We start from the raw sequence: 21,513 nt of genomic DNA on the forward strand, positions 1-21,513 counted from the left end.
GCGTATGTGGGCTGGCCGGGGTCGGTGCATGACTCCAGAGTACTCTGGCACAGCCCACTGTACAGGCGTGGCATCTATCCTCTTCCAGGGCACTTCATCTTGGCAGACGGCGGGTACCCATGCCTCCAACATCCACTCCCCCTCATCACTCCCTACAAGCGGCCGGTGCAAGGTGTGTGAGCCCAGCGCTTTAACAGCCATCATTCCAGGGCACGCTCCATCATAGAGTGTGCCTTTGTACTTCAGGTATGTCATTACACAACAGAATTTTTATTATTGTTAAATGGTGAGCAGCAGTAAATTAAGTTAATTAAAATTTAATTTTAATTACATTCAATGTATCTTTTTTCTACGGGTCATAACAGCATGTGCCGTCCTGCACAACATCTGTCTGGGTGCTGGTGACATCATGGTCCCAGAGGATGAAGAGCAGGACGACATGCCAGAGGATGAGGGGGAGATTGGGTTGGAGGCAGCCAGTGGTGCTCCCTGGCGGGACCAGCTGTCTACTGAGGTGTCTGCCCTGGAGGAGGGTATCCTTGACCATGACTACCTTTCGAGGGCAAGTACATTAATTTTGAAGCTATTCCTATTCAAAGTGTTTTATAAACAGTTGAGTTTGTTGAAGTAATTTGTGTTTTTATTCTTGCCTCTCTTTAAACATTTTTAGTAACATGGCAGCTGTCGATTGCATCAGCCCTGCAAACCCCAATGATGGACGATGTGGTGGACAGTGGAGACATGCATCCCCCACCCCCCAGATGATGTCCCACTCACAGCCAGAAGACTCCAAGGTCTTCCATGTCGCATCCCATCCAGTCCAGCAGCACCACCAGGGACTCCTGCTAAGCCTCAACTATATGTTCTCTGTCAATCTGCAAATCTCTGTAAATAGTCATTTCTGCTGATCTTTTGTAAATAGTTGTACATTTTAAGAATGCCCACTTGTAAATAGTTAGAAATATTCATATTGCATCTTTGTAGATATCTGTAAATATCACAAAAAAATAAACTCTTTGTGTTGTCACTGAAAAGTAGTTCAAAAGTCTACTTATATTGTAAATAAGAAATGGAATAGATAATGTAACGAGGTCATAAGATTTTAATTTAGAACACAATATTTTTAATTAACAATTGAAATCTAACAACACAGAACGTAATCAAACAGGAAAAAAAAACATAAAAAAACCATCAGCACCTGTCAATCATTTTTTGTCAATCCCATTTTCTGCAGGATTGTTCTAAACATTAGTGAAGCATGACAAAAGGTAAACACACAAGATCACATTATCACAGATATGTACAGATTCACAAAAAGTGACATCAGGACACACATAAAATTCCCACCCCCACCCAAAAACAACATTCATTTGATGTGATCCAAAGATTATATTTTTTCCTTTATGTAACTTTCACATACAAATACAGTATAGAGAACAAATGGGCAATTCATTTATGCCTCAACAGTTACCTCCATCCAAGTGTGGCCGTTTTTTTGGCTCCTGTAAACAGGTGGTCGTTTTGACCACGGAATTTAATAAACTCCACCCTCTGCTCCTTGCTCACAAAATGACATGCAAACCATATTTTCTGTTATGTTAACAGACAAAATTATTGTTCGATATAATAACGACAATAACAATAATAATGGTGCTGCTGGTGCTGTTGGTCGCTATTGTTAAAAAAAACAATCGGGCATTCTTAAAATGTACAACTATTTACAAAAGATCAGCAGAAATGACTATTTACAGAGATTTGCAGATTTACAGAGAACATATATACAGTTGAGGCTGAGCAGGAGTCCCTGGTGGTGCTGCAAGATTATTGAAGCAAACAGTTTCCTGTTGACCATCACAGTGACCATCAGGACCGCTGGGAGGCTTGATCCTCCAAGCGATCCTGTCGACGGCAGCCGTTGATTGCTCCAGCAGCTTTTCGAAAAGCTCTGTGTCTTGCCAGCTCTGCAAACCCCTGAGTTACTGCCGCCAGGTCGTCTGTGGTCTTGGGGAGGTAGATGACCCTGTGGCGAATGGCCACCACCTCCTCAGTAACTCGATGGACGATGCAGTGGAGCGAGGCATCCCAAACACCCTTGCCACCACAACTGGAGGATGTCCCACTCGCCAGCCAGAAGAGACAGATCAAGGTCTCTATTGTGGCACCCCATCCGCATTGCCTTTCTGGTGGAGAAGCTCCAGCAGCACTGCCAGGGACTCTGCTCATCCTAAAATCTCGTCTGGTGGCTTGATCGTTGAAAAATAATGGCAGAACAGGAACACTGATGTTTATGCAGCAGTAACTCGCCCTTGCCTGGATGGAGAAGGGAGGGTAAGAACAGGAGGATTAAACAAGAGCAACTGAATTTTAGTTGATACGGCAACTCTAGTGAATGTTAAAGCTTAGACCAATAATGCTTCATTATTGATGTTTAATAACAACATTTTAATAGGCTATTGAATGAAGTCAGGGTTATTTACAGGGTTCGTACACATTTAACTATTCAACTCAAGCACTTTTCAGATCTTGAAAACATATCATTAAAATTACAGCATACAGAAGTATCAAGACTCATGGTTAAATGACATATATGTCAGTCCATAGTTTATATGGCAAGCGTTTGTCACTAAACGGTATCGTTTATTAACGGGTAATGTATGAACATTAATATGGGTTAAAATAGCAGGTTAATGTTACCTCCCCACGGCGCTCTACCAGCCGGAGATAAACAAGCCGCCGGTGTCGCAAAACCTCTAACTACATTCGTTGTCTGTCTGTTATGGTTCTGTCGTCTGTCGGTTATGTTTCTGTTGTGTTGTTTGTCGTCTGTTTAATTTTTGTCTCCGTACGTGTGTTTTTCCCGGGTTAGGAGGGAAGAAGTTATGACGTCGTGACGCAATCAGGAAATGCTCCAAAGGCTAGACCGTCCCATTTACCGATGGTTGATGCGGCCGACGGAGGAGCCTCTGCGTCCTCCGTGGGCCGGGTCCTCCGTGGGCCGCGTAGGAAGGGTCCTCCGAAGGATGCAGCCCCTGAATTGGGACATAGCCACAGACACGTGCGTTTTGAACGCACTTTATACGGAAGCGATACTCGGAATAAGACAGTTACGTCACCCACACAAACCGAGGCCTCGTTTGTCATCGGTTACGTGATTTCCACAAGAACCATACAAGCCTCAAATCGGGGCTTCATCTGTCACACCCACTTTTACTCGACAGACGCTGGACGGCTCGAATCATGTGTCCCATCATTATGCACAATGTTATTTTTGAAAACGGAGGGGCCAAAATATCTGTTTTCCAAAATACCCTGCTACGTGTAAACGTAGACTCGGACTCAGTATTGGAAGCATGCCAGGTCCGCTGCTGCCCTCTTTGCTCCCCGGTCACCTGCACTGGCGCGGGTCTCCAACTCTGCTGCTGCACGTGCACCTTCATCACGTTGTCATCTGTTGCTGCAGCCCGCATCTTCTCTGTGCCCTCGTAGCTGCGTAGCTTTGTTTGTTTTCTCATCACGCTGTGTAATATAGACTGCAAATGGTTTGAAGGACTCAGGCAGCCCCTTCAGAACCATAGCGGTCCGTCATTTAACATTTCATCAACATTTCTCAAGGCCAGCAGCGGCTGGCCCATAGGGGGCGCTGGGGCTCCGCCCCACCAGATGTGGAGGGGAATGATATTTTTTGCATTTTTTTTAATCAATGTCAGTTTTACTTAATAGCGTGTGTGTGTGTGTGTGTGTGTGTGTGTGTGTGTGTGTGTGTGTGTGTGTGTGTGTGTGTGTCCCTACACACACTTTAAACCATTTAAACAACATTTCCACCAACTGGCACTCATTAAACAGTGAATTTCCACTGACAGACAGTGTATCATTGTCTCATGGGGCGCTTGGCAAAGCGCCTTGACTTGCAGCTAAATAGCCAATCCGGTTATGGTTGCTAGGGAAAAATCATGAATAATTGGCCTATCAACATTGCCAAATTCCGTGAAGGTTTAGGATCGCTAGAACTACGTGAGGAGCCAGCGATTTTTTTCGTAGTGCGACTCCAGACTCTGTCCTACGAGGGAAAAAAAATACACTGACGAGGAAGAGAGATGATGGCAATGGCGGTAAGAACTGGAGGTCAAGAGTAACTTCCACTAAATTCGGTCAAATCATTATTAATGTACCCTTTTGCAAGATGGACGACGGAGGAAAAACTTCTCGTTAAGGAGCTGGGACCCGACAAGCCTGAAATCAACATTTACCAGCAAACCAAGGAGAAAGATAAACAGAGTTTTTGTCGGGGCTGGTTCAACCGTAAGACGTGGCTGGCAGGTTGTGGTGCAGCCTATGCATTTTTCTGCTGTATCCTCTTCAGAAGTTTCAAATGTGATTCGACTTGGACAAAGACTGGACTAACTGACTTAAAGCACCTCTCCAAACGGATCAAGAAGCATAAGAGATCCAAAGTTCACATGGAAAACTGCGTAAAGCTAGCTGTGTTCAGAAAGATTAGCATAGCAACGCAGCTAGATGATGGGCACCGCATTGCTGTAAGAAGGCACAATGAAGAGGTAGATAAAAACTGTATGTAATAATAATATAGTTGTGGAGACTGCTTTGTTGTTTCTCTCAGGCTGTGACATGCAATGACAAATTTTGCTGCTTCTTTGGCACTGATGCTGTTTTCTTTCTGTAAATGTTGCATTTTTTCTTGATTAGAGATGGTATTAAAATCATCTTTTTGTTTAATTTTTGAACTTGGTTCTCAATTCTTTGTATATGTTACGTTTTAATAGGAAATGTTCTGTTTCATTCTCTCTTCATATAATAATTCAACCCACACTCACCTTAGACACTTCCCCCCTCCACTCACTCACTCACTCACTCACTCACTCACTCACTCACTCACTCTGGTGATTTGTATAGATTCAGCTGAAATCATACCCTTGTTGTGAATTTATCCCTTGATTGTATTGTATAGAATTTGATAGCATAAAGTCTAATACAGCTGTAAATTGTAACTTTTTCTTTGAAACTGTGAAATTAAATTATTATTGTGGAACTCTTGTCATTTTCTGACTGTTCATTTGAACGCTTATGCTAGATTAGGCTGTTGGCACACCAGCCCCACCAAGAATTTTTTCACCAGCCACCACTGCTCAAGGCTGTGATTGCAGTCTCAGCACGGATCACATATTCAGTCACATGTTCACTGTCTGACTTTTGAAGTGATGTCAGTTCTGTAAAAAGGTTGATTATGCGTGGCTTTCCTTTACCTTGGTAATAGTCCCTTAAAATCTTCAGAGCTTCTCTCCCGTCATCTGCTGCCTCTCGCATTACCAGCGATAGACTTTTGTCATCCAAGAACACCACCTTCAGTTTAACCTGTCAAAGACTGAGCTCCTTGTCATCCCAGCCAGTCCCTCTATACAACAATAGATCACTATCCAGCTTGACTCAACTGTGCTCACTCTCCGCAGATTTTTGCTCACCGCAAAATCTGCCAGAAACTTGGGCGTTATGACTGATGACCAACTAACTTTTTAAGCTGTTGCTTGGTCATGCCGATTTTCCCTGTACAACAAAAGGAAGATCAGACCCTACCTGTCTGTGTATGCAACACAACTCCTAGTACAAGCGCTGGTACTATCATGCTTCGACTATTGTAATTCCTTACTGGCAGGGCTCCCTGCATGCTCATTAAAACCCTTGCAGATGATCCAAATGAGTACATGTCACCCTGCTGTTTATATCCCTCCACTGGTTCCCAGTTGCTGCCCACATCTTGCATGCTTGCCTACAAAATTGCCACCAAAACTGCTCCAACCTACCTGAACTCCCTCAGTCAGGTTTATGGTTCCTCCTGCTCACTATGCTCTGCCCAGGAATGGCGACTGGTGTTGCCAGCTCAAAAAGGCCCTTTCTATCTAGCTAGACTCTTTTCTTCTGTGGTTCCCCAGTGGTGGAATGAGTTATCAAACTCTATTCGATCTGCAGAGTCCCTCCCAAACTTTATAAAAAGACTAAAGACCAAGCTCTTCACTGAACATCTTCTTTCTTAAAAAAAAAAAACACATCTCTCTATTCACTCTATGCATTACTTCGTAGCACTGCCCTGTAGCACCTATGTCCAATTGGACCAGAAATTTGTGTTAGGACACTTACTCTTGTTGTTCTGTCCAGAACCTTGCTTGTGATGTATGAAAATCTCATATGTATGTCGCTTTGAATAAAAGCATCTACCAAATGACAAATTGTGATTGTAATTGTATATATACACATGTATATATATATACACACACACACACACACAGATATAACTACATCGCTTCTCTGTAGTGTGGATGCCGTGACCACAGTCTACCCATGACTGACATTACAAAATTTGTTGAGCTTCTACAGAATTGAATTTTCAGTTTAGGTGTTTGTAGTCTATTGGGAGATGCGCTGATTATAAAGTCTGGCAGCAGCAGAAAGGAAGGACCTGCTGCATCTCTCCTTCCCACACTGCAGTTGAAGCAGCATGTGACTGAGGGAGCAGCTCAGTTATGTCAGAGTGTCCTGCAAGGGGTGGGACATGTTCTCAAACAGCGATGATATTCTCCTGTCTCTCACCACCTCCACCAGGTCAATGGGGCATCCTAGGACAGAGCTGGCCTCTGCTAAGTGTCCTGTCAGCAGTCGAAATGACACTGCCCCAGTGGACCAGTCCATAGCAGTTAGCTGATGCTACTACAGAGTCCAAAGTAGGTCCTCAGGAGTGCCCCCTGCACCCCAAAATTGCTAAGTCTCACAAGTGCTGAGTCTCTTTAGATTCCCACCCCCCAAAGTTCTATTAAATTTTCTTCAGCTTCAGAATTTTATGTTATTTTGAAACTCTAGTTTGAAATTACGGAAGTGTTTCTGCTCTTCTACTACGGTGTTTGTGTTGGCGGTTCCAGTGCCGAATTCACAGATGACGTAAATTCAAAAATGACTGCTCTACGGATCATGTTGAACAATAACTTGATTATCTCTCTGTATTTCATGATGGTGCACTGTCCAGTCGATGTTTAGCGCAGTTACTGTATTGCTCTAATGTCGGTATGACCCGTTTAAGGAACCAGCCTGTTTGGAAATTAGCTTCGCTAATTGCCAAGCTAACTGGCTAGCTTAGTTATACTGCCCAATATTACTTTACAGACATGCATGCATTTGTTTCTTTGTGATTATTTCTAGAAAAATAGACACCACTTCGCTGTACCATTTGTAGCTCTTTTACTATTCCCATTCTGCAAATAAATAGCTAAAACCCAACTGAGACATGTCTGACTTGTGGTCAATTTTCCAACACACCAATTTGAAGAGTCCAATCCAAACCATGTTATGTACCAAATTTATGTGCACTCATTGAAACTTCCAATTTATCATCGAGGTTTCATACCTTAAGGTCACATTCCTAAAGTAGACAACTTTTATTTGTAATTTTCTGCATTTTGGCATCTTGTATAATAATTGCTTATGATACAGCACAGATTCTTTTGAATGCATGAAAATGCATTACACCTTTACATTTACTTACCACCAACAATGAAAGATTATGATAAACGATGCACTGTTACATCAATATATAACTAACATACAATGGTAACTTCCATCCATCCATTATCTATACCCCCTATCCCTTTCGGGGTTGCGGGGGGCTGGAGCCTATCCCAGCTACAATGGGCAAGAGGCGGGGTACACCCTGAACCGGTCGCCAGCCGATTGCAGGGCCACATGTTAGGACAAACACACATTCACACCTACGGACAATTTAGAGTCATCAATTAACTTAATGAGCATGTTTTTGGTCTGTGGGAGGAAGCCGGAGTACCCGGAGAGAACCCACACATGCACGGGAAGAACATGCAAACTTCACACAGAAATCCCCTGACCCGGGGATCGAACCGGCAACCTTCTTGCTGTGAGGCACGCGCACTACCTGCTGCGCCACCATGCAGCCCACAATGGTAACTTCTGAAACTGAATGAATTATTATACCATATGCTATGGGTTCTTACTACAGTTGTTTGAATATACATTGTTTATATTTTGACCCAGGTTCATAGAGAATTCAGATGTTCTGAAGACACAGTCATGTAGTATATAGTAAATAGTCAGTACATGTTAGCCTAATGATGGACTAGGAACCTGTCCATGGTGTTTCCCTGCTTTTTCTTTGCTGAGACTGAAACTAAATGCATCACTCACTAGCCTTAGAGATCACAGTGTCCACAGTACAAATGCTTTGACAGAAGAAACATGCTGGTAACTATGTGTGCCGCCTTACTGGTAGGGTAAAAATGTAAAAAAGTAAAAATCAGGCCAGTGACTCGATGCAATATCCCATACAAGTCGGACTAGGATCACAATTCAAAATAAACACAACCTAAATACAACAGACATATTTCTGTAAGCCTTTAAAACTCCACATGGATCATCATATCCTAAACACTGGTATAAAGTGGCACCCTTTACTGAACACAAGTCAGTGATTACCCATGTGCTGATGAGTCAGTGTCTTTTTTTCTTGAGAGCTCACAGCTGCTGATGTTTTCTCACTCATAAAAACATGAACACATGCATGTCAAATTAACTTACTGTCTTTTTTAATCTTCCTCAGAGTTCATCGTTATTAGCTACCATTTACAAAGAGTCAGGTTAAAATTTAGGAACTGACTGGCTTGTCAATAGTGCGCTGGTCCTGTTAAAGAGGTCAAACCTTCATATTCTAAAACAAATACATCACAAAATGCAGTTATTAAAACTAATAATCTGCATGTTGTAGTATCTGTCGGTTTTCATGTAACATAAACTTCATTTCTTCCTCTATGATCTTGAGCTAATCACCTGTGTCATGGCAAATTTCACAAAGGATTAAAGTAAGAATATCATGCAGGTTTCTCTCTTTTGGCACAACAAGCTGATAGCTCTGTGTTTAGTGTCTGGATTCAATGATGGCAGCCTCTGTGTATCATCGAGCTCATAATATACACTATATGGCCAAAAGTCAGTGGAATCCTTACCAATTATTGGATTCAGGTGTTTCAGCTATTCTCATTTCTTACAAGTGCATAAAATCCAGCCCATAGCTATGAAATCTCAGATAAACATTTAGAATTTAGAATGGGTTGTAAAGAGTTCAGTGATTTTTCAGAATTTGCAAGAGATTAAGAATATGGTCTATACCTGCTCTATATGAAAAGTGTCCTGAGACAACTTCTGTTGTGATTTGGTGATTTCATTTGTAAACTAAAAATGTGTTTTTGAAAATTCTATCCTCATTTAGAATTTGATGCCAGCAACACGTTAAAGAAAAAAAAAAAAAACCTGGGACAGTGACAACACAAAGAAAAATTGTGAAATGCTAAAAGAAAACACCTGGTTGAACATCTCACAATTAATTTGGTAAACTAGCAGCAGGTTAGTCACATGAATGGGTATAAAACGAGCATCCCAGAGAGGCTGAGACTTTCTGGAGTAAAGATGGGGAGGAGTTCACCACTCTGCGACAGACTGTGCTTGCAAATAATGGAACAATTAAAAAATATGTTTCTCAATGTAAAATTGCAAAGGATTTCATTGTCAACAACAGAGAGCGACTGAAATCATATATCAAGCAACAATGGGAAAACATTCCACTTTTAAAATTGTTTTTTAAAAGAAGAGGGGATGCAACTGAGTGGTTTCAGTGTTTTTCAACATATTTACATTTTACACAGTATCCCAGCTTTTTTGAAGCAGTGTTGTATTGCATTAAATAGCCCATGTGTTTCTGTGAATTTAAGTTTCTGTGTTTGTGGCTACTCTGTAGCACAGCTGTAACCATAGAAGCAATTGTTACAGCTCTTATGTTTCTGCTGATGCTTTAAAACTAATTTGTGAACTGTGATGAGTTTCAAAGGAAGAGTGACCTGTAAGGAATGCTTTCTCCACTTAATTTAAACCATTAAACATTTTCTGGTCCATTATGTCTGAATAAAACTGGTTATGACAAGTGCCAGCTGTCAGGTTGTACATGCATGCTGCTCACTCTTTTATTGAGATCATTTTCAGGGACTTTTCCAGGATGTTTTCAGTGATGATCAAGCTGGTATGGCAGACAGGGATAACACTACAAACTAATATGTTCCTCTGTGTGGAAGCCTGACTTAAAACAGTATACTGGCATAAACTTTCAATATTTTAATGTCACCACTTTTACTTTTACTTGTGTCTCCCCTTGGTGTTTTTTTCTTTGTTAAATTTCTTGCCTTGTTTTCATAATTTGCAAGAGATTCTGCTGCTGCTCTCTTCTGTGCTCTATGCTCGGTAAGAGATATGTAAAAAAAAAAAATATCATTATAATTATTAATGTCTAAGCTCATCCCTTTTTTCTTACGAATAATATTAACCATTGCTGCATGAACATCAATAACACACACAGCAGCCTACTACGGGGCTCAGGAGGTAGAGCAGTTGTCCATTTATCAGAAGGCTGGTGGTTCGATCCCCGGCCTCAGCGATCTATGTGTTGAAGTATCCTTGGGCAAGATGATGAACCCCAAACAGCCTAGTTACCATTGTATGAATGAATGGGTGACTGCATATGATCCTGAACATAAGGTATCTATTTTAGATAGCTCTGAGAGATAACTTTGTGGTTCATTCTCAGCTACAGGGAATTAGGACAATGTTGGAATAATTTTCCAGGACATTTTACTTTTTCTCTTATTTTTCATGTGTTTTCCATGACTGAAAAATTGGTTAACTGTTTTCCAGTTTTTGCAGTACGTGTCAATGGTCAATGCTGAAAACTGCTTAGCACTCATACATCATCATGTACATTATTTACCATGTGAATGAGAGTAGTTACATTCATGCTGTAAACAAACACTTTATGCTTATGTTATTTTTACATGACATTACTCATGAAAGGCCATCAGCAAACAGTTAATGTTGAAATAATATTCATTTTAAGGCAGAAATATGAGTTAAAATCTAAGTGCTGCACAACACCCAAGCAGTTATCCCTGGGTGTTGTGCATCAATTGCCGCTCTGTTCTGTCACTATGTAGACTAACAGACACTTTGTGTATGGTGGTAATGTTCAATATTGTCCCAAAATGAAACCACAAAGGAAATGAATGCATACTCTATACAATTAATATGTAGGTATTTAGTGTATAATGTATACAGTTAGTCGGTAGAATGTATCTGGGTAACAGTACATGACTCATGTCAAAGCAAAGATTCTGCCAATGACCATGTGTGGACAGCCTAACAGACCAGTGAATCAAATTAAATGATATCTCTGCTGATATTACTCCCTATACCTCATTCATTAAGCAGTCTTGCTCCATACCATTTCTTAAATTACATTCACTGGTTCATTAAGGGGTCATTGCTCTGTCGCTGGTCCCTGTGTAAGGGTGAAGGACTCCAGGACGAAGGCCCTGCAGATGGGGCAGTGCTGAAAGTGTGACACACAGCTGTCACACACACAGGTGTGTCTGCAGGGCAGCAACACCCTATTCACTGCTGCATTCTGACAGACCACACAATCTCTGCCCCTCCCCTCTGACCAGTCCTCCTCCTCCAGCAACGGACTCTGCTCCACTCTGCGGGCCTTGTCGCTGGTTTCCAGTTGGGCACTCTGCTCTGAGTCAGGAGGCCCACACGCCCCCACACTGTCAGCTGACATGAAGAGAGGCTGCAGGAGACAGTTGGCATGTTGTTCTCATAGCAGATACTTGCAATATGCTTACAATGGCTCCATTCCATTTTGGCCCCCTAGTTTGTCAGAATTGGCAATACAAGGATTCTAAATGGAATGTGGACATCATCACTAATTTTACACATCAAGATCAGTTCACGGTTCACAAGAATTACCACTCATTACCATAGTACTGTCACAGGAATGTCATCAAAGTTGTCTCAGGTCACATTTGGAAGCTACACATTTAGAACAGAAAACCTGTATTGTAAACTGGAGGTTTGGAGAAACACGTGACTGTTTATCAGACAGAGTCTAAAAAAAGAATCTCAGTTGAATGATTGGAAATGTAGGATCGAGGGTTGGGCAGTATGTATACACTGTGTGATGGTAGAAACATGTTCACTGGTAGAGATTTCGGAATACCGTTTCCATAGTGGGAGCTATCCCTTAAGCCATATTTACACGCTGTCAATCATAGCGTATGCACTGCTACCCTGCTACACAGTGAGCGAGTGGGTGTGCTGATAAGATGTATTTGCTTTGTACTCTTTTCTACTTGCCTGTATATTGCTTTCCACTCTTTCATTGATATTGTGGATATGTTCAAATACATGTAGCATTGACATAAAAGCAAAGAAAGTCATCATTACTGAGTCTACTCCCTCTACCCCTTGCCTAAAGTGAGAATGTGTCTCACGTATTCAAATGTGCTACATGTGTGAAAGGTTAACTCTGGAAAATGGCTGGACCTAATTCTGCGGACAGTGTCTGGAGTATATATGAAAGGCAGCTTTTGTGCATTAGACAGGCCCCCTCATTGTCCATTTTTAAAACTCGTCTTAAAACACATATTCCTTTTATTCCATTTATTCCTTGGCTTTCGACCAAGCTTGAGACCTTGCTCCTGTTTTATTGTGTCTATTGTTTTTATTGTTTGTCTTATATTTTAGGTTTCTTTATTTTATTTATTTATGTTCCTATGTGCAGCACTTTGTCACAGCTGTGGTTGTTTTTTAAAGTATAGTTATAAATAAAGTTATAAGTAAAGTTGAGTTGAGTTGAGTTGAGTTGAGCTGAGTTGAGTTGAGTTGAATTTCTTGGCAATAAGCAATCCAGCTGCCTTGCGAGGTCACATGGTTTGGGCAGCAGGACTGCTTACCTCTCTCATGTGACCTGAGAGTGACAATTGGTGGCGATAATGAAAGAATGTTAGTTTAACTGTTTTCAGTTATTTAATTAAATAAAATAAAAAGTTGTTACAATGATTACAACGATTACTACTACAATGATTTCAGTTATGTTAAAATGTCCACTGTAAGAGGCCTACTGAGTTTTTCCTTCTTACCAAACTTCCCCTTGAGACAATAACAGCAGTCTGTTGGGCAATTTGTCCATGTGGATGTTCAGTTTTTAGAGTTTTTATTTGTTTGCTTGTTCTAAGTTTATCTTAATTCAATACTGACATGTCCATAAGTACATAAAATGATTATCGGCTGCTTTATAATTGTTCCTCCTGTCCATAATAGCTGTTTTTATACCTGTAGTTTGGTTCATTTGGTCCAGCCTTTTACTTATCTGTTCATGAGGGCTTTTTAAAAACAAACCAAGAGCTCTAAACACAAAATTTACAGACTGACACTGGGCAGTTTTGGCGATGGTCATCCTGCATCAACAGCACTACATGAACCTTACAAAATCACAGCACTATAATGCCTCTTATATGTAAATTGTAAATGGACTAATTACGTACAGTACCAGTCAAAAGTTTCGACACACCTTCTCATTCAATGGTTTTATTTATTTTCTTCTTCATTGTACATTAATATTGAAGACATCCAAACTATGAAGGAAACCATATGGAATTATGTAGTAAAGAAAAAAGTGTTAAACAAACCAGAATATGTTTTGTATTTTAGATTCTTCAAAGTAGCCACCATTTGCTTTGATGGCAGCTTTGCACACTCTTGGCATTCTCTTGGCAGCTTCATGAGGTAGTCACCTGGAATAGTTTTCCAACAGTATTGAAGGAGTTCCCAGAGGTGTTGGCTGCTTTGCCTTCACTCTGCAGTCCAACTCATCCCAAACCATCTCAATTTGGTTTAGGTCAGGTGATTTTGGAGGCCAGGTCATCTGACGCAGCACTCTATCACTCTCTTTCTTGGTTAAATAGCCCTTACATAGCCTGGAAGTGTGTTAGGGGTCACTGTCCTGTGATGATGGTCCCACTAAGTGCAAACCAGATGGGATGGCATGTCGCTACAGAATGCTGCGGTAGCCATGCTGGTTAATTGTGCCTTGAATTTTGAATAAATTCATGTCGGCGGTAATGACACCCATTTATGCCAATTGGAGGTCACTAAAATTAGTGTGGAATTGGTGTGTACATACGCAAAGACAATGTCTGACTCCTTAGTTTTCTCTGGACCCCTGCCAAATCTGACCAGTGATGACACTGTCATCATTCAATTGCTGGCTGTCGAGGTGGTGTCCAGCAAATGGTGTACGCTTCATAGATAATTGGCGGACTTTCTCGCGAAGACCTTGTTTGATTAGGAGGGACAGCATCCATCCCAGTTTGGACAGAGCAGCTCTCATCTCTAGAAATCTGACCGATTTTATTTATGAACCAAACCCGTGACAACTCAGAGTTGAGACCAGGAGGCAGAGCTGCAGTCCTATACACTTTTCTGCGCTTCTATTAGAACAGTTACCCACCCAACACTCCATAGAGACTGTGTCCGCCCCCCAACCACGTAAATTAAGCAAACCAAAAGTACAGAGGAGTTAAACATAAAAATGGAATAAAAATTAAAACAACCACTGCAATAGTACAAGAAGATAGGAGAATTAATTGTGGACTCCTTAACATCTGATCTCTGTTCTCTAAAGCTGTTTTAGTAAATGAGTTATTATCAGACCATAATATTGATTTATTTTGTCTCACTGAAACCTGGCTGTGTCATGAAGAGTATGTGAGCCTAAATGAAGCTACTCCTCTGAGCCATATTAATACTCACATTCCTCGAGGCAGCGGCCGAGGAGATGGAGTTGCAGCCATTTTTGACTCAAGCCTTTTAATCAACCCAAAACCTAAACTCAACTATAACTCATTTGAAAGCCTTGTTCTTACTCTTTCGCATTAAAAAATGGAAACAGTACAGCCAGTTTTTTTTGTTAGTGTACTGCTCTCTTGGTCCTTATTCCAAATTAATATCTGAGTTCTCTGAGTTGTTATCAGGTTTAGTCCCTAAAACAGATAAAGTAATTATTGGAGGTGACTTTAATGTACATGTCGACGTTGATAAAGACAGCCTTAGTACGGCGTTTTCCTCCACCTGTCTGATAGTGCTGTAGCTAAATTTAAGGATATGAGCCCATCAACTTTTAATTCAATGCCATTTCTCAATGCAACAGAGGACTCCTATGCTAACCTTAGTCCCTCCTGGTCAACCTGGTTGATAGTGCTACAGGTTCATTGCATATGACACTCGACTCTGCAAATTAAAGCAAACTTTATGAAAAATAGAGAGGAAATGGCATTCTACCAATTTGGAAGAATTTCGGTTTGCCTGGCAAGACAGTCTTAAAATATACAAGCCCTCCGCAGTGCTAGGGCAGTCTATTACTCTGCACTAATAGAGAAAAATAAGAACAATCCCAAGTTTATCTTTAGCACTGTAGCCAGGCTGACAGAGAGCCATAATTTAGTTGAACCATGTATTCCTTTAGCTCTGAACAGTAATGACTTCATGAGCTTCTTTAATGATAAAATTGTTACGGTTAGAGACAGAATGCATCACCTCCTGCCGTTATCAGGTACCGTAGAATCTGTTACTAAACCTGTCGCAGTTTTAGACTATGTTTTACCTGTCTTTTTTTTTTCACCTTCTTCACCAACTAATTTCAATAATTTCGTCATCAATTCATGAACCTGTATTCTAGACTTCATCCCAACTAAGCTGCTTAAAAAAGCTTTAACTTTAATTGGCTCTTCCTTATTAGACATGATCAATCTGCCTTTATCAACGGGCTTCGTACCACAGTCCTTTAAAGTAGCTGTAATAAAACCTCTACTTAAAAAGGCTTCTTTTGATCCAGGGGTTTTAGCCAACTATAGACCGATATCCAACTTCCGAGAAAGCAGTTGCTAATCAGCTGTGCGACTTTCTACACAACAATAGTTTATTTGAGGATTTCCAATCAGGATTTAGAGTGCATCATAGCATAGCACTCTATAGAGACAGCACTGGTTAAAGTTACAAATGACCTTCTAATTGCATCAGATAAAGGACTTGTCTCTGTAGTAGTCTTATTAGATCTTAGTGCTGCAATCAACACCATTGGCCATGGTATCCTATTGCAGAGACTGGAACACTTCATTGGCATTAAGGGAACTGTGCTAAGCTGGTTGCTCTCAGTTATACATTAATGGTGACTCCTCTGGGTTCGCTTAAGTCAGCTACGGGTTTCACAGGGTTCTGCTTGGACCAGTTCTATGAACCTAATATATGCTTTCTTTAGGAGACATTATCAGGAAATACTCAATAAAATTTCATTGCTATGCAGATGATACCCAGCTACATTTATCATTGAAGCCAGAAGAAACCAATCAGTTAACTAGACTACAAGCATGTCTTCAGGACATAAAGACCTGGATGACCTGCAATTTTCTGATGCTAAACTTGGACAAAACTGAAGTTATAGTACTAGGCCCTAAACACCTTAGAAACTCACTTTCTGATGACTTAGCAGTTATGGATGGCATTGCACTGGCCCCCAGCACCACTGTAAAGAATTTGGGAGTTATCTTTGATCAGGACATGTCCTTTCACTCTCACATAAAACAAATTTCAAGGACTGCCTTTCTTGACCTATGTAACATTGCAAAAATCAGGCACATCCTGTCTAAAACTGATGCAGAAAAACTAGTAACTCCAGAATGCTGTAGCACATGTTCTGAAAAAACTGAGGAAGAGGGATCATATTTCTATTTATTTATTTATATCTATCTATTTCTATATTAGCCACTCTGCATTGGCTCCCTGTAAAATTTTCAATAGAATTTAAAATCCTTATCCTTACTTACAAATCCATAAATGGTCAGGCACCATCTTATATTAAAGAGCTCATAGTACCTTATTACCTAACAAGAACACTGTGTTCCCAAATTGCAGGCTAACTTATGGTTCCTGAAGTCTCCAAAAGAAGAACAGGAGCCAGAGCATTTAGCTATCAAGCTCCTCTCCTGTGGAACCATCTTCCAGTCATTGTCCGGGAGGCAGACACTGTCTCTACACTTAACATTTACATTGGCTACGGAATCGCTACTCTCACTGGGACGCTACGGAATTGCTACTTTGACTGGGACACAGCACTGATGCGCAGCGACTTCATGGCCGCATTGTTTACCCCAGAGATCAGCTGATTGCGCTGAGGCCGGCTGGCTTATCATCCAGAACATCAGAGATCACCACTGAAATCTGGAGGAAAACTCAGACAGAAACAGCGGAGGAAAAGAGCTGGGTCGAGACAACGGAGGTTTATGGAGAAGAGGAGATATAAGCCGAATCGCCCCCGCTCATCATAAGGCAGATGAGCTAAACGCACTCGCCAAGAGTCAGAGGGAGTACCAGGAGTGCAGTCGGATGCGTTTTACAGAGACATGGCTGCACCAGAACATACCATCAGTGGCTTTCAGACTGTTCGGGACGATCGGGATCGCACCGAGAGCGGTAAGCATAGGAGGAGGGGGGTTTGCCATTCTAGTCAACAACCAATGGCGTAATTCTGGTCACATTACCATCAAGGAATGGATCTGTTGCCCAGACATTGAACTGTTGGCTGTTGTGCTCAGGCCATATTATTTGCCCAGGGAGTTTTCACATGCCATTATCGTAGATGTGTACATCCACCCCTCTGCCAACCCGACGTTGGCATCTGACGTCATTCACTCCACCGTAGCCTGTCTGCAAACTCAACACCCGAGCTCATTCATTGCTATCTCGGGTGACTTCAACCACATTACCATGGCAACAACACTGCCCAGCTTCACTCAGTATGTGAGCTGTCCTACAAGAGAGGAGAGAGCCCTGGACTTGTTGTATGCTAATGCTAAGGATGCATACAGGTGCTCCCCCCTCCCCCCTCTGGGTAGGTCAGACCACAACCTTGTGCACCTCAATCCCTGTTATGTGCCTCTGGTGAACAGTCAGCCTGCGACCACAAGGACAGTGAGGAGATGGTCAGAGGAGACATATGAGACACTGCAGGGCTGTTTTGAGGTGACAGACTGGCAGGCACTGTGTGAGCCGCATAGGGAGGACATTGATGGGCTCACAGAGTGCATCACGGACTATATCACTTTCTGTGTGACTCCACTGTCCCAGCCAGGACTGTCCATTGTTGTCCAAATAACAAGCCGTGGGTAACAAAGGACATCAAAGTCATCCTCGATGAGAAGAAATTGGCTTTCAGAGCTGGTAACAGGGAGGAGGTAAAAACAATACAAGGGGAACTGCAGTTGAAAATCAAGGAGGCTAAGGAGAAACACAGTAGAAGGCTGGAGCGGAAACTCCAGCAGAACACCTTGAGAGAGGTCTGGAGCAGTGGTGGACGCAGAATGTGACAGATGGATGGGTGTGGATTAAGTCTGGATGGGCCTGATCACCACTTCGCCAAGATTGATAAGGTCTATGTTATAATGATGGGAATTCCGGCTCTTTTAAGAGTGCCGGTTCACATGGCTCCCAAGTGTCTGTCGCGGTTCTGTGTGTGTGTGCTGTGTGTGTGTGTGTGTGTGTGTGTGTGTGTGTGTGTGTGCGTGCGTGCCTGCCTACACACAGAAGCCACCACACCTCAAGTAGTTGACCAATCTTGAACTTGAACGGAAAAAAGTCAAGAATTTTTTTTTTTTTTTTAAAGTCCAAAGTGGCTCCCTGGCTCCAATCATTCACTTCAAAGAGCGGCCGTTTCGTTTGCGACTGACACATCACTACTGTGTTATGGTAGAAAGTGTTCAGACGTGTTAATTAGCATGTACCTAATAGGGGGTTTGGGGATTAATCCCCGATTATTATTATTATTTTTGAACCGGGCTGTATTTAAATGGTGTTTGAAAGAAGGAAGAGCAATCGTCTTGTCTGACATGAACGAAGTGGATGGTTGGAGTGGAGGAAACACATGTGAACACAGTTTATGCACCTTTACTATTAATTTAATTTAATTTAATTTAATTTAATTTAATTTAATTTAATTTAATTACTATTAATGAATATCTGTATTTTTAACTCCAAAAAGAATTCATGGTGGGCGGCACGGTGGCGCAGCAGGTAGTGCGTGTGCCTCACAGCAAGAAGGTCGCCAGTTCGATCCCCGGGTCGGGCAGGGCCTTTCTGTGTGAAGTTTGCATGTTCTTCCCGTGCATGCATGGGTTCTCTCTGGGCACTCCGGCTTCCTCCCACAGACCAGAAACATGCTCATTAGGTTAACTGGTGACTCTAAATTGTCCTTAGGTATGAGTGTGAGCGTGAATGGTTGTTTGTCTTTGCAATCGACTGGCGACCGGATCAGGGTGTACCCCGCCTCTCGCCCGTTGACAGCTGGGATAGGCTCCAGCCCCCCCGCAACCGTGAAAAGGGATAGTTGGGTATAGAAAATGGATGGATGGATGGATGGAATTCATGGCATGCACCAACTTGCCTTTAAAAATGAATTCAATCCACAGTGCTCTTCTGTCCTCTGCGGCTGGGAGCTGATGAAGCAATTTGTGCTCCACTTTACAGCCAACAACAGAACAATGCCTGTGGCGCCTGGACATGATTCATAACACGGCGCTTTGGATAACCTAACAGCGGATCTGTGAGAAGGTGGCACTGGGTGGAGAGACACCGGGAGCACCACATTCAAACGGCTTGTGTGGAAGCTGTAGGCAGGGTGCTTACAGAGATCCATATCTCACTCAAAAAAGCGCGGATGGTCTTATTTCACACTTTGTGTGCAAACTTCCCTGCTCTGTCGTGTTCAAGGCGTCACCGTCACATCACCGAATGTCACCGAAAAGACCCGAGTAGTCCTGAAGGAACCTGAAGGATGACAGACAGTCCCGAAGGCAGCTAAGTTACCTGTAGCGTGCTATGCACATCCTGTTCAGTTGTGACAGCGTTAAGCAGAACATCCTGGCACCAAACCACCGTGTCATGGAGTTGTTCATCCAGGACTACGACAACCAGTTGCTCCATGCAGGTCCTGACCATGTATTTACAGTCAGTGTGTGCATCTGGATCATTTGTGCAGCATGGACACTGACTCCTTTTTGCTCACCTTATGACGCTTCGTGGCACAAAGAGGGAAGCCATTCGAGATTCTCTGTGACCAAGGTACTAATTTCCGGGGAGGAGACAGAGAGCTGCAAGAAGCCTTCGCCGCACTTGAGCCAGCACTCAAGGACCAGCTTGATGAGCAGAGCATCAGCTTCAGATTCAATCCACCACTCGCACCACATTTCGGTGGTGTTTGGGAGAGAGGGATCAAATCTGTCAAAGCTTCCCTGCAAGTAGTGCTGAAAGACCAAGTGCTCCTAGAGGAAGTCCTCATGACGGTCCTGACAGAAGTTGAGGGGATTCTCAACTCTAAGCCCCTACGCTATGCGACATCAGATGTCGCAGATCCCGACCCTATAACGCCAAATCTCCTACTCATGGGGTGGCGGGATTCATCACTACCACAAGCTGTGTACCACAACAGTGACTTGCTCGGATGCCGCTGCTGGAAACACAGCCAGGTGCTGGCTGATCACTTTTGGCTTCAGTTCACCAAGAACTATCTCCCCAACCTTCAACCTCGACGGAAGTGGTATAGTTCTACTGCGGATCTCACTCCAGATCAGGTGGTCACAATCATTGACCCACAGCTGCCCAGAGCACTGTGGCCAGTTGGACGAGTCACAAAAGTGATCCCCAGTGATGACGGCCGGATACGCACGGCTGAGATAAACATTAAAGGGTCTACATACACACGGCCAGTGGATAAACTCATCCCCCTGGCCGAAATGCCAGAGGACTGAGACTGATCTTACAGCCCAGCAGTGACCTCTGTGGTACTACGAATTCACCAGGTGAATTCGGGGGAGGCTGTGCAAACTTCCTTGCTCTGCCGTGTTGGGGGCGTCATCGTTACATCACCAAACATCACCGAAAAGACCCGAGTAGTCCCGAAGGAACCCGAAGGATGACAGACAGTCCCAAAGGCAGCTAAGTTACCTGTAGCGTGCTGCGCACATCCTGTTCAGTTGTGACAGCGTTAAGCAGTATCGGGTTGTGGCCGTCCACATCGTCGTTTTGTGTCCGTTGTGCGTGAGTACAAAGAAATCACAACACAACACAACACAACACAACACAACACAACACAACACAACACAACCTGTACCTTGTTCTAACTATTAGAGACAGAATTCATCGACTCCTGCCGTTAACAGGTACTGTTTTGTCTTCAAACACAGAAATCGTAGAAACTGTTACTCAGTCTGTCGCAGTTTTAGACTGTTTTACTCCTGTTGACCTTCACCAACTAATTTCAATAATTTCATCATCAAAATCATCTACCTGTATTTTAGATCCTATCCCGACTAAGCTGTTTAAAGAAGTATTACCTCTAATTGACTCTTCAGTATTAGACATGATCAATCTCTCTTTATCAACAGGCTACGTACCACAGTCCTTTAAAGTAGCTGGGATAAAACCGCTACTGAAAAAGCCTACTCTTGATCCAGGGGTTTTAGCCAACTATAGACCGATATCCAACCTTCCCTTTCT

At 42.5% G+C, this 21,513-nt stretch overlaps 1 protein-coding gene across 1 annotated transcript in view; it reads right to left on the reverse strand.

Moving 5' to 3' along the window:
• Positions 1-4,745: 4,745 nt before the first annotated feature.
• The window catches only part of cgrrf1 (cell growth regulator with ring finger domain 1), a 34,636-nt gene continuing 17,868 nt past the window's right edge, over positions 4,746-21,513 (reverse strand). The window contains exons 6-7 of the mRNA XM_070986876.1: positions 7,289-11,698; positions 4,746-6,752 (exon numbers count right to left, since the gene is read on the reverse strand). Coding sequence (XP_070842977.1) covers positions 11,387-11,698 — 312 coding nt within the window. The 3' untranslated portion in view covers positions 4,746-6,752; positions 7,289-11,386. The remainder of the gene's footprint in view (positions 6,753-7,288; positions 11,699-21,513) is intronic.

The sequence above is a fragment of the Chaetodon trifascialis genome, chromosome 19 (genome assembly GCF_039877785.1).
Source record: "Chaetodon trifascialis isolate fChaTrf1 chromosome 19, fChaTrf1.hap1, whole genome shotgun sequence".
Lineage (NCBI taxonomy): Eukaryota > Metazoa > Chordata > Actinopteri > Chaetodontiformes > Chaetodontidae > Chaetodon > Chaetodon trifascialis.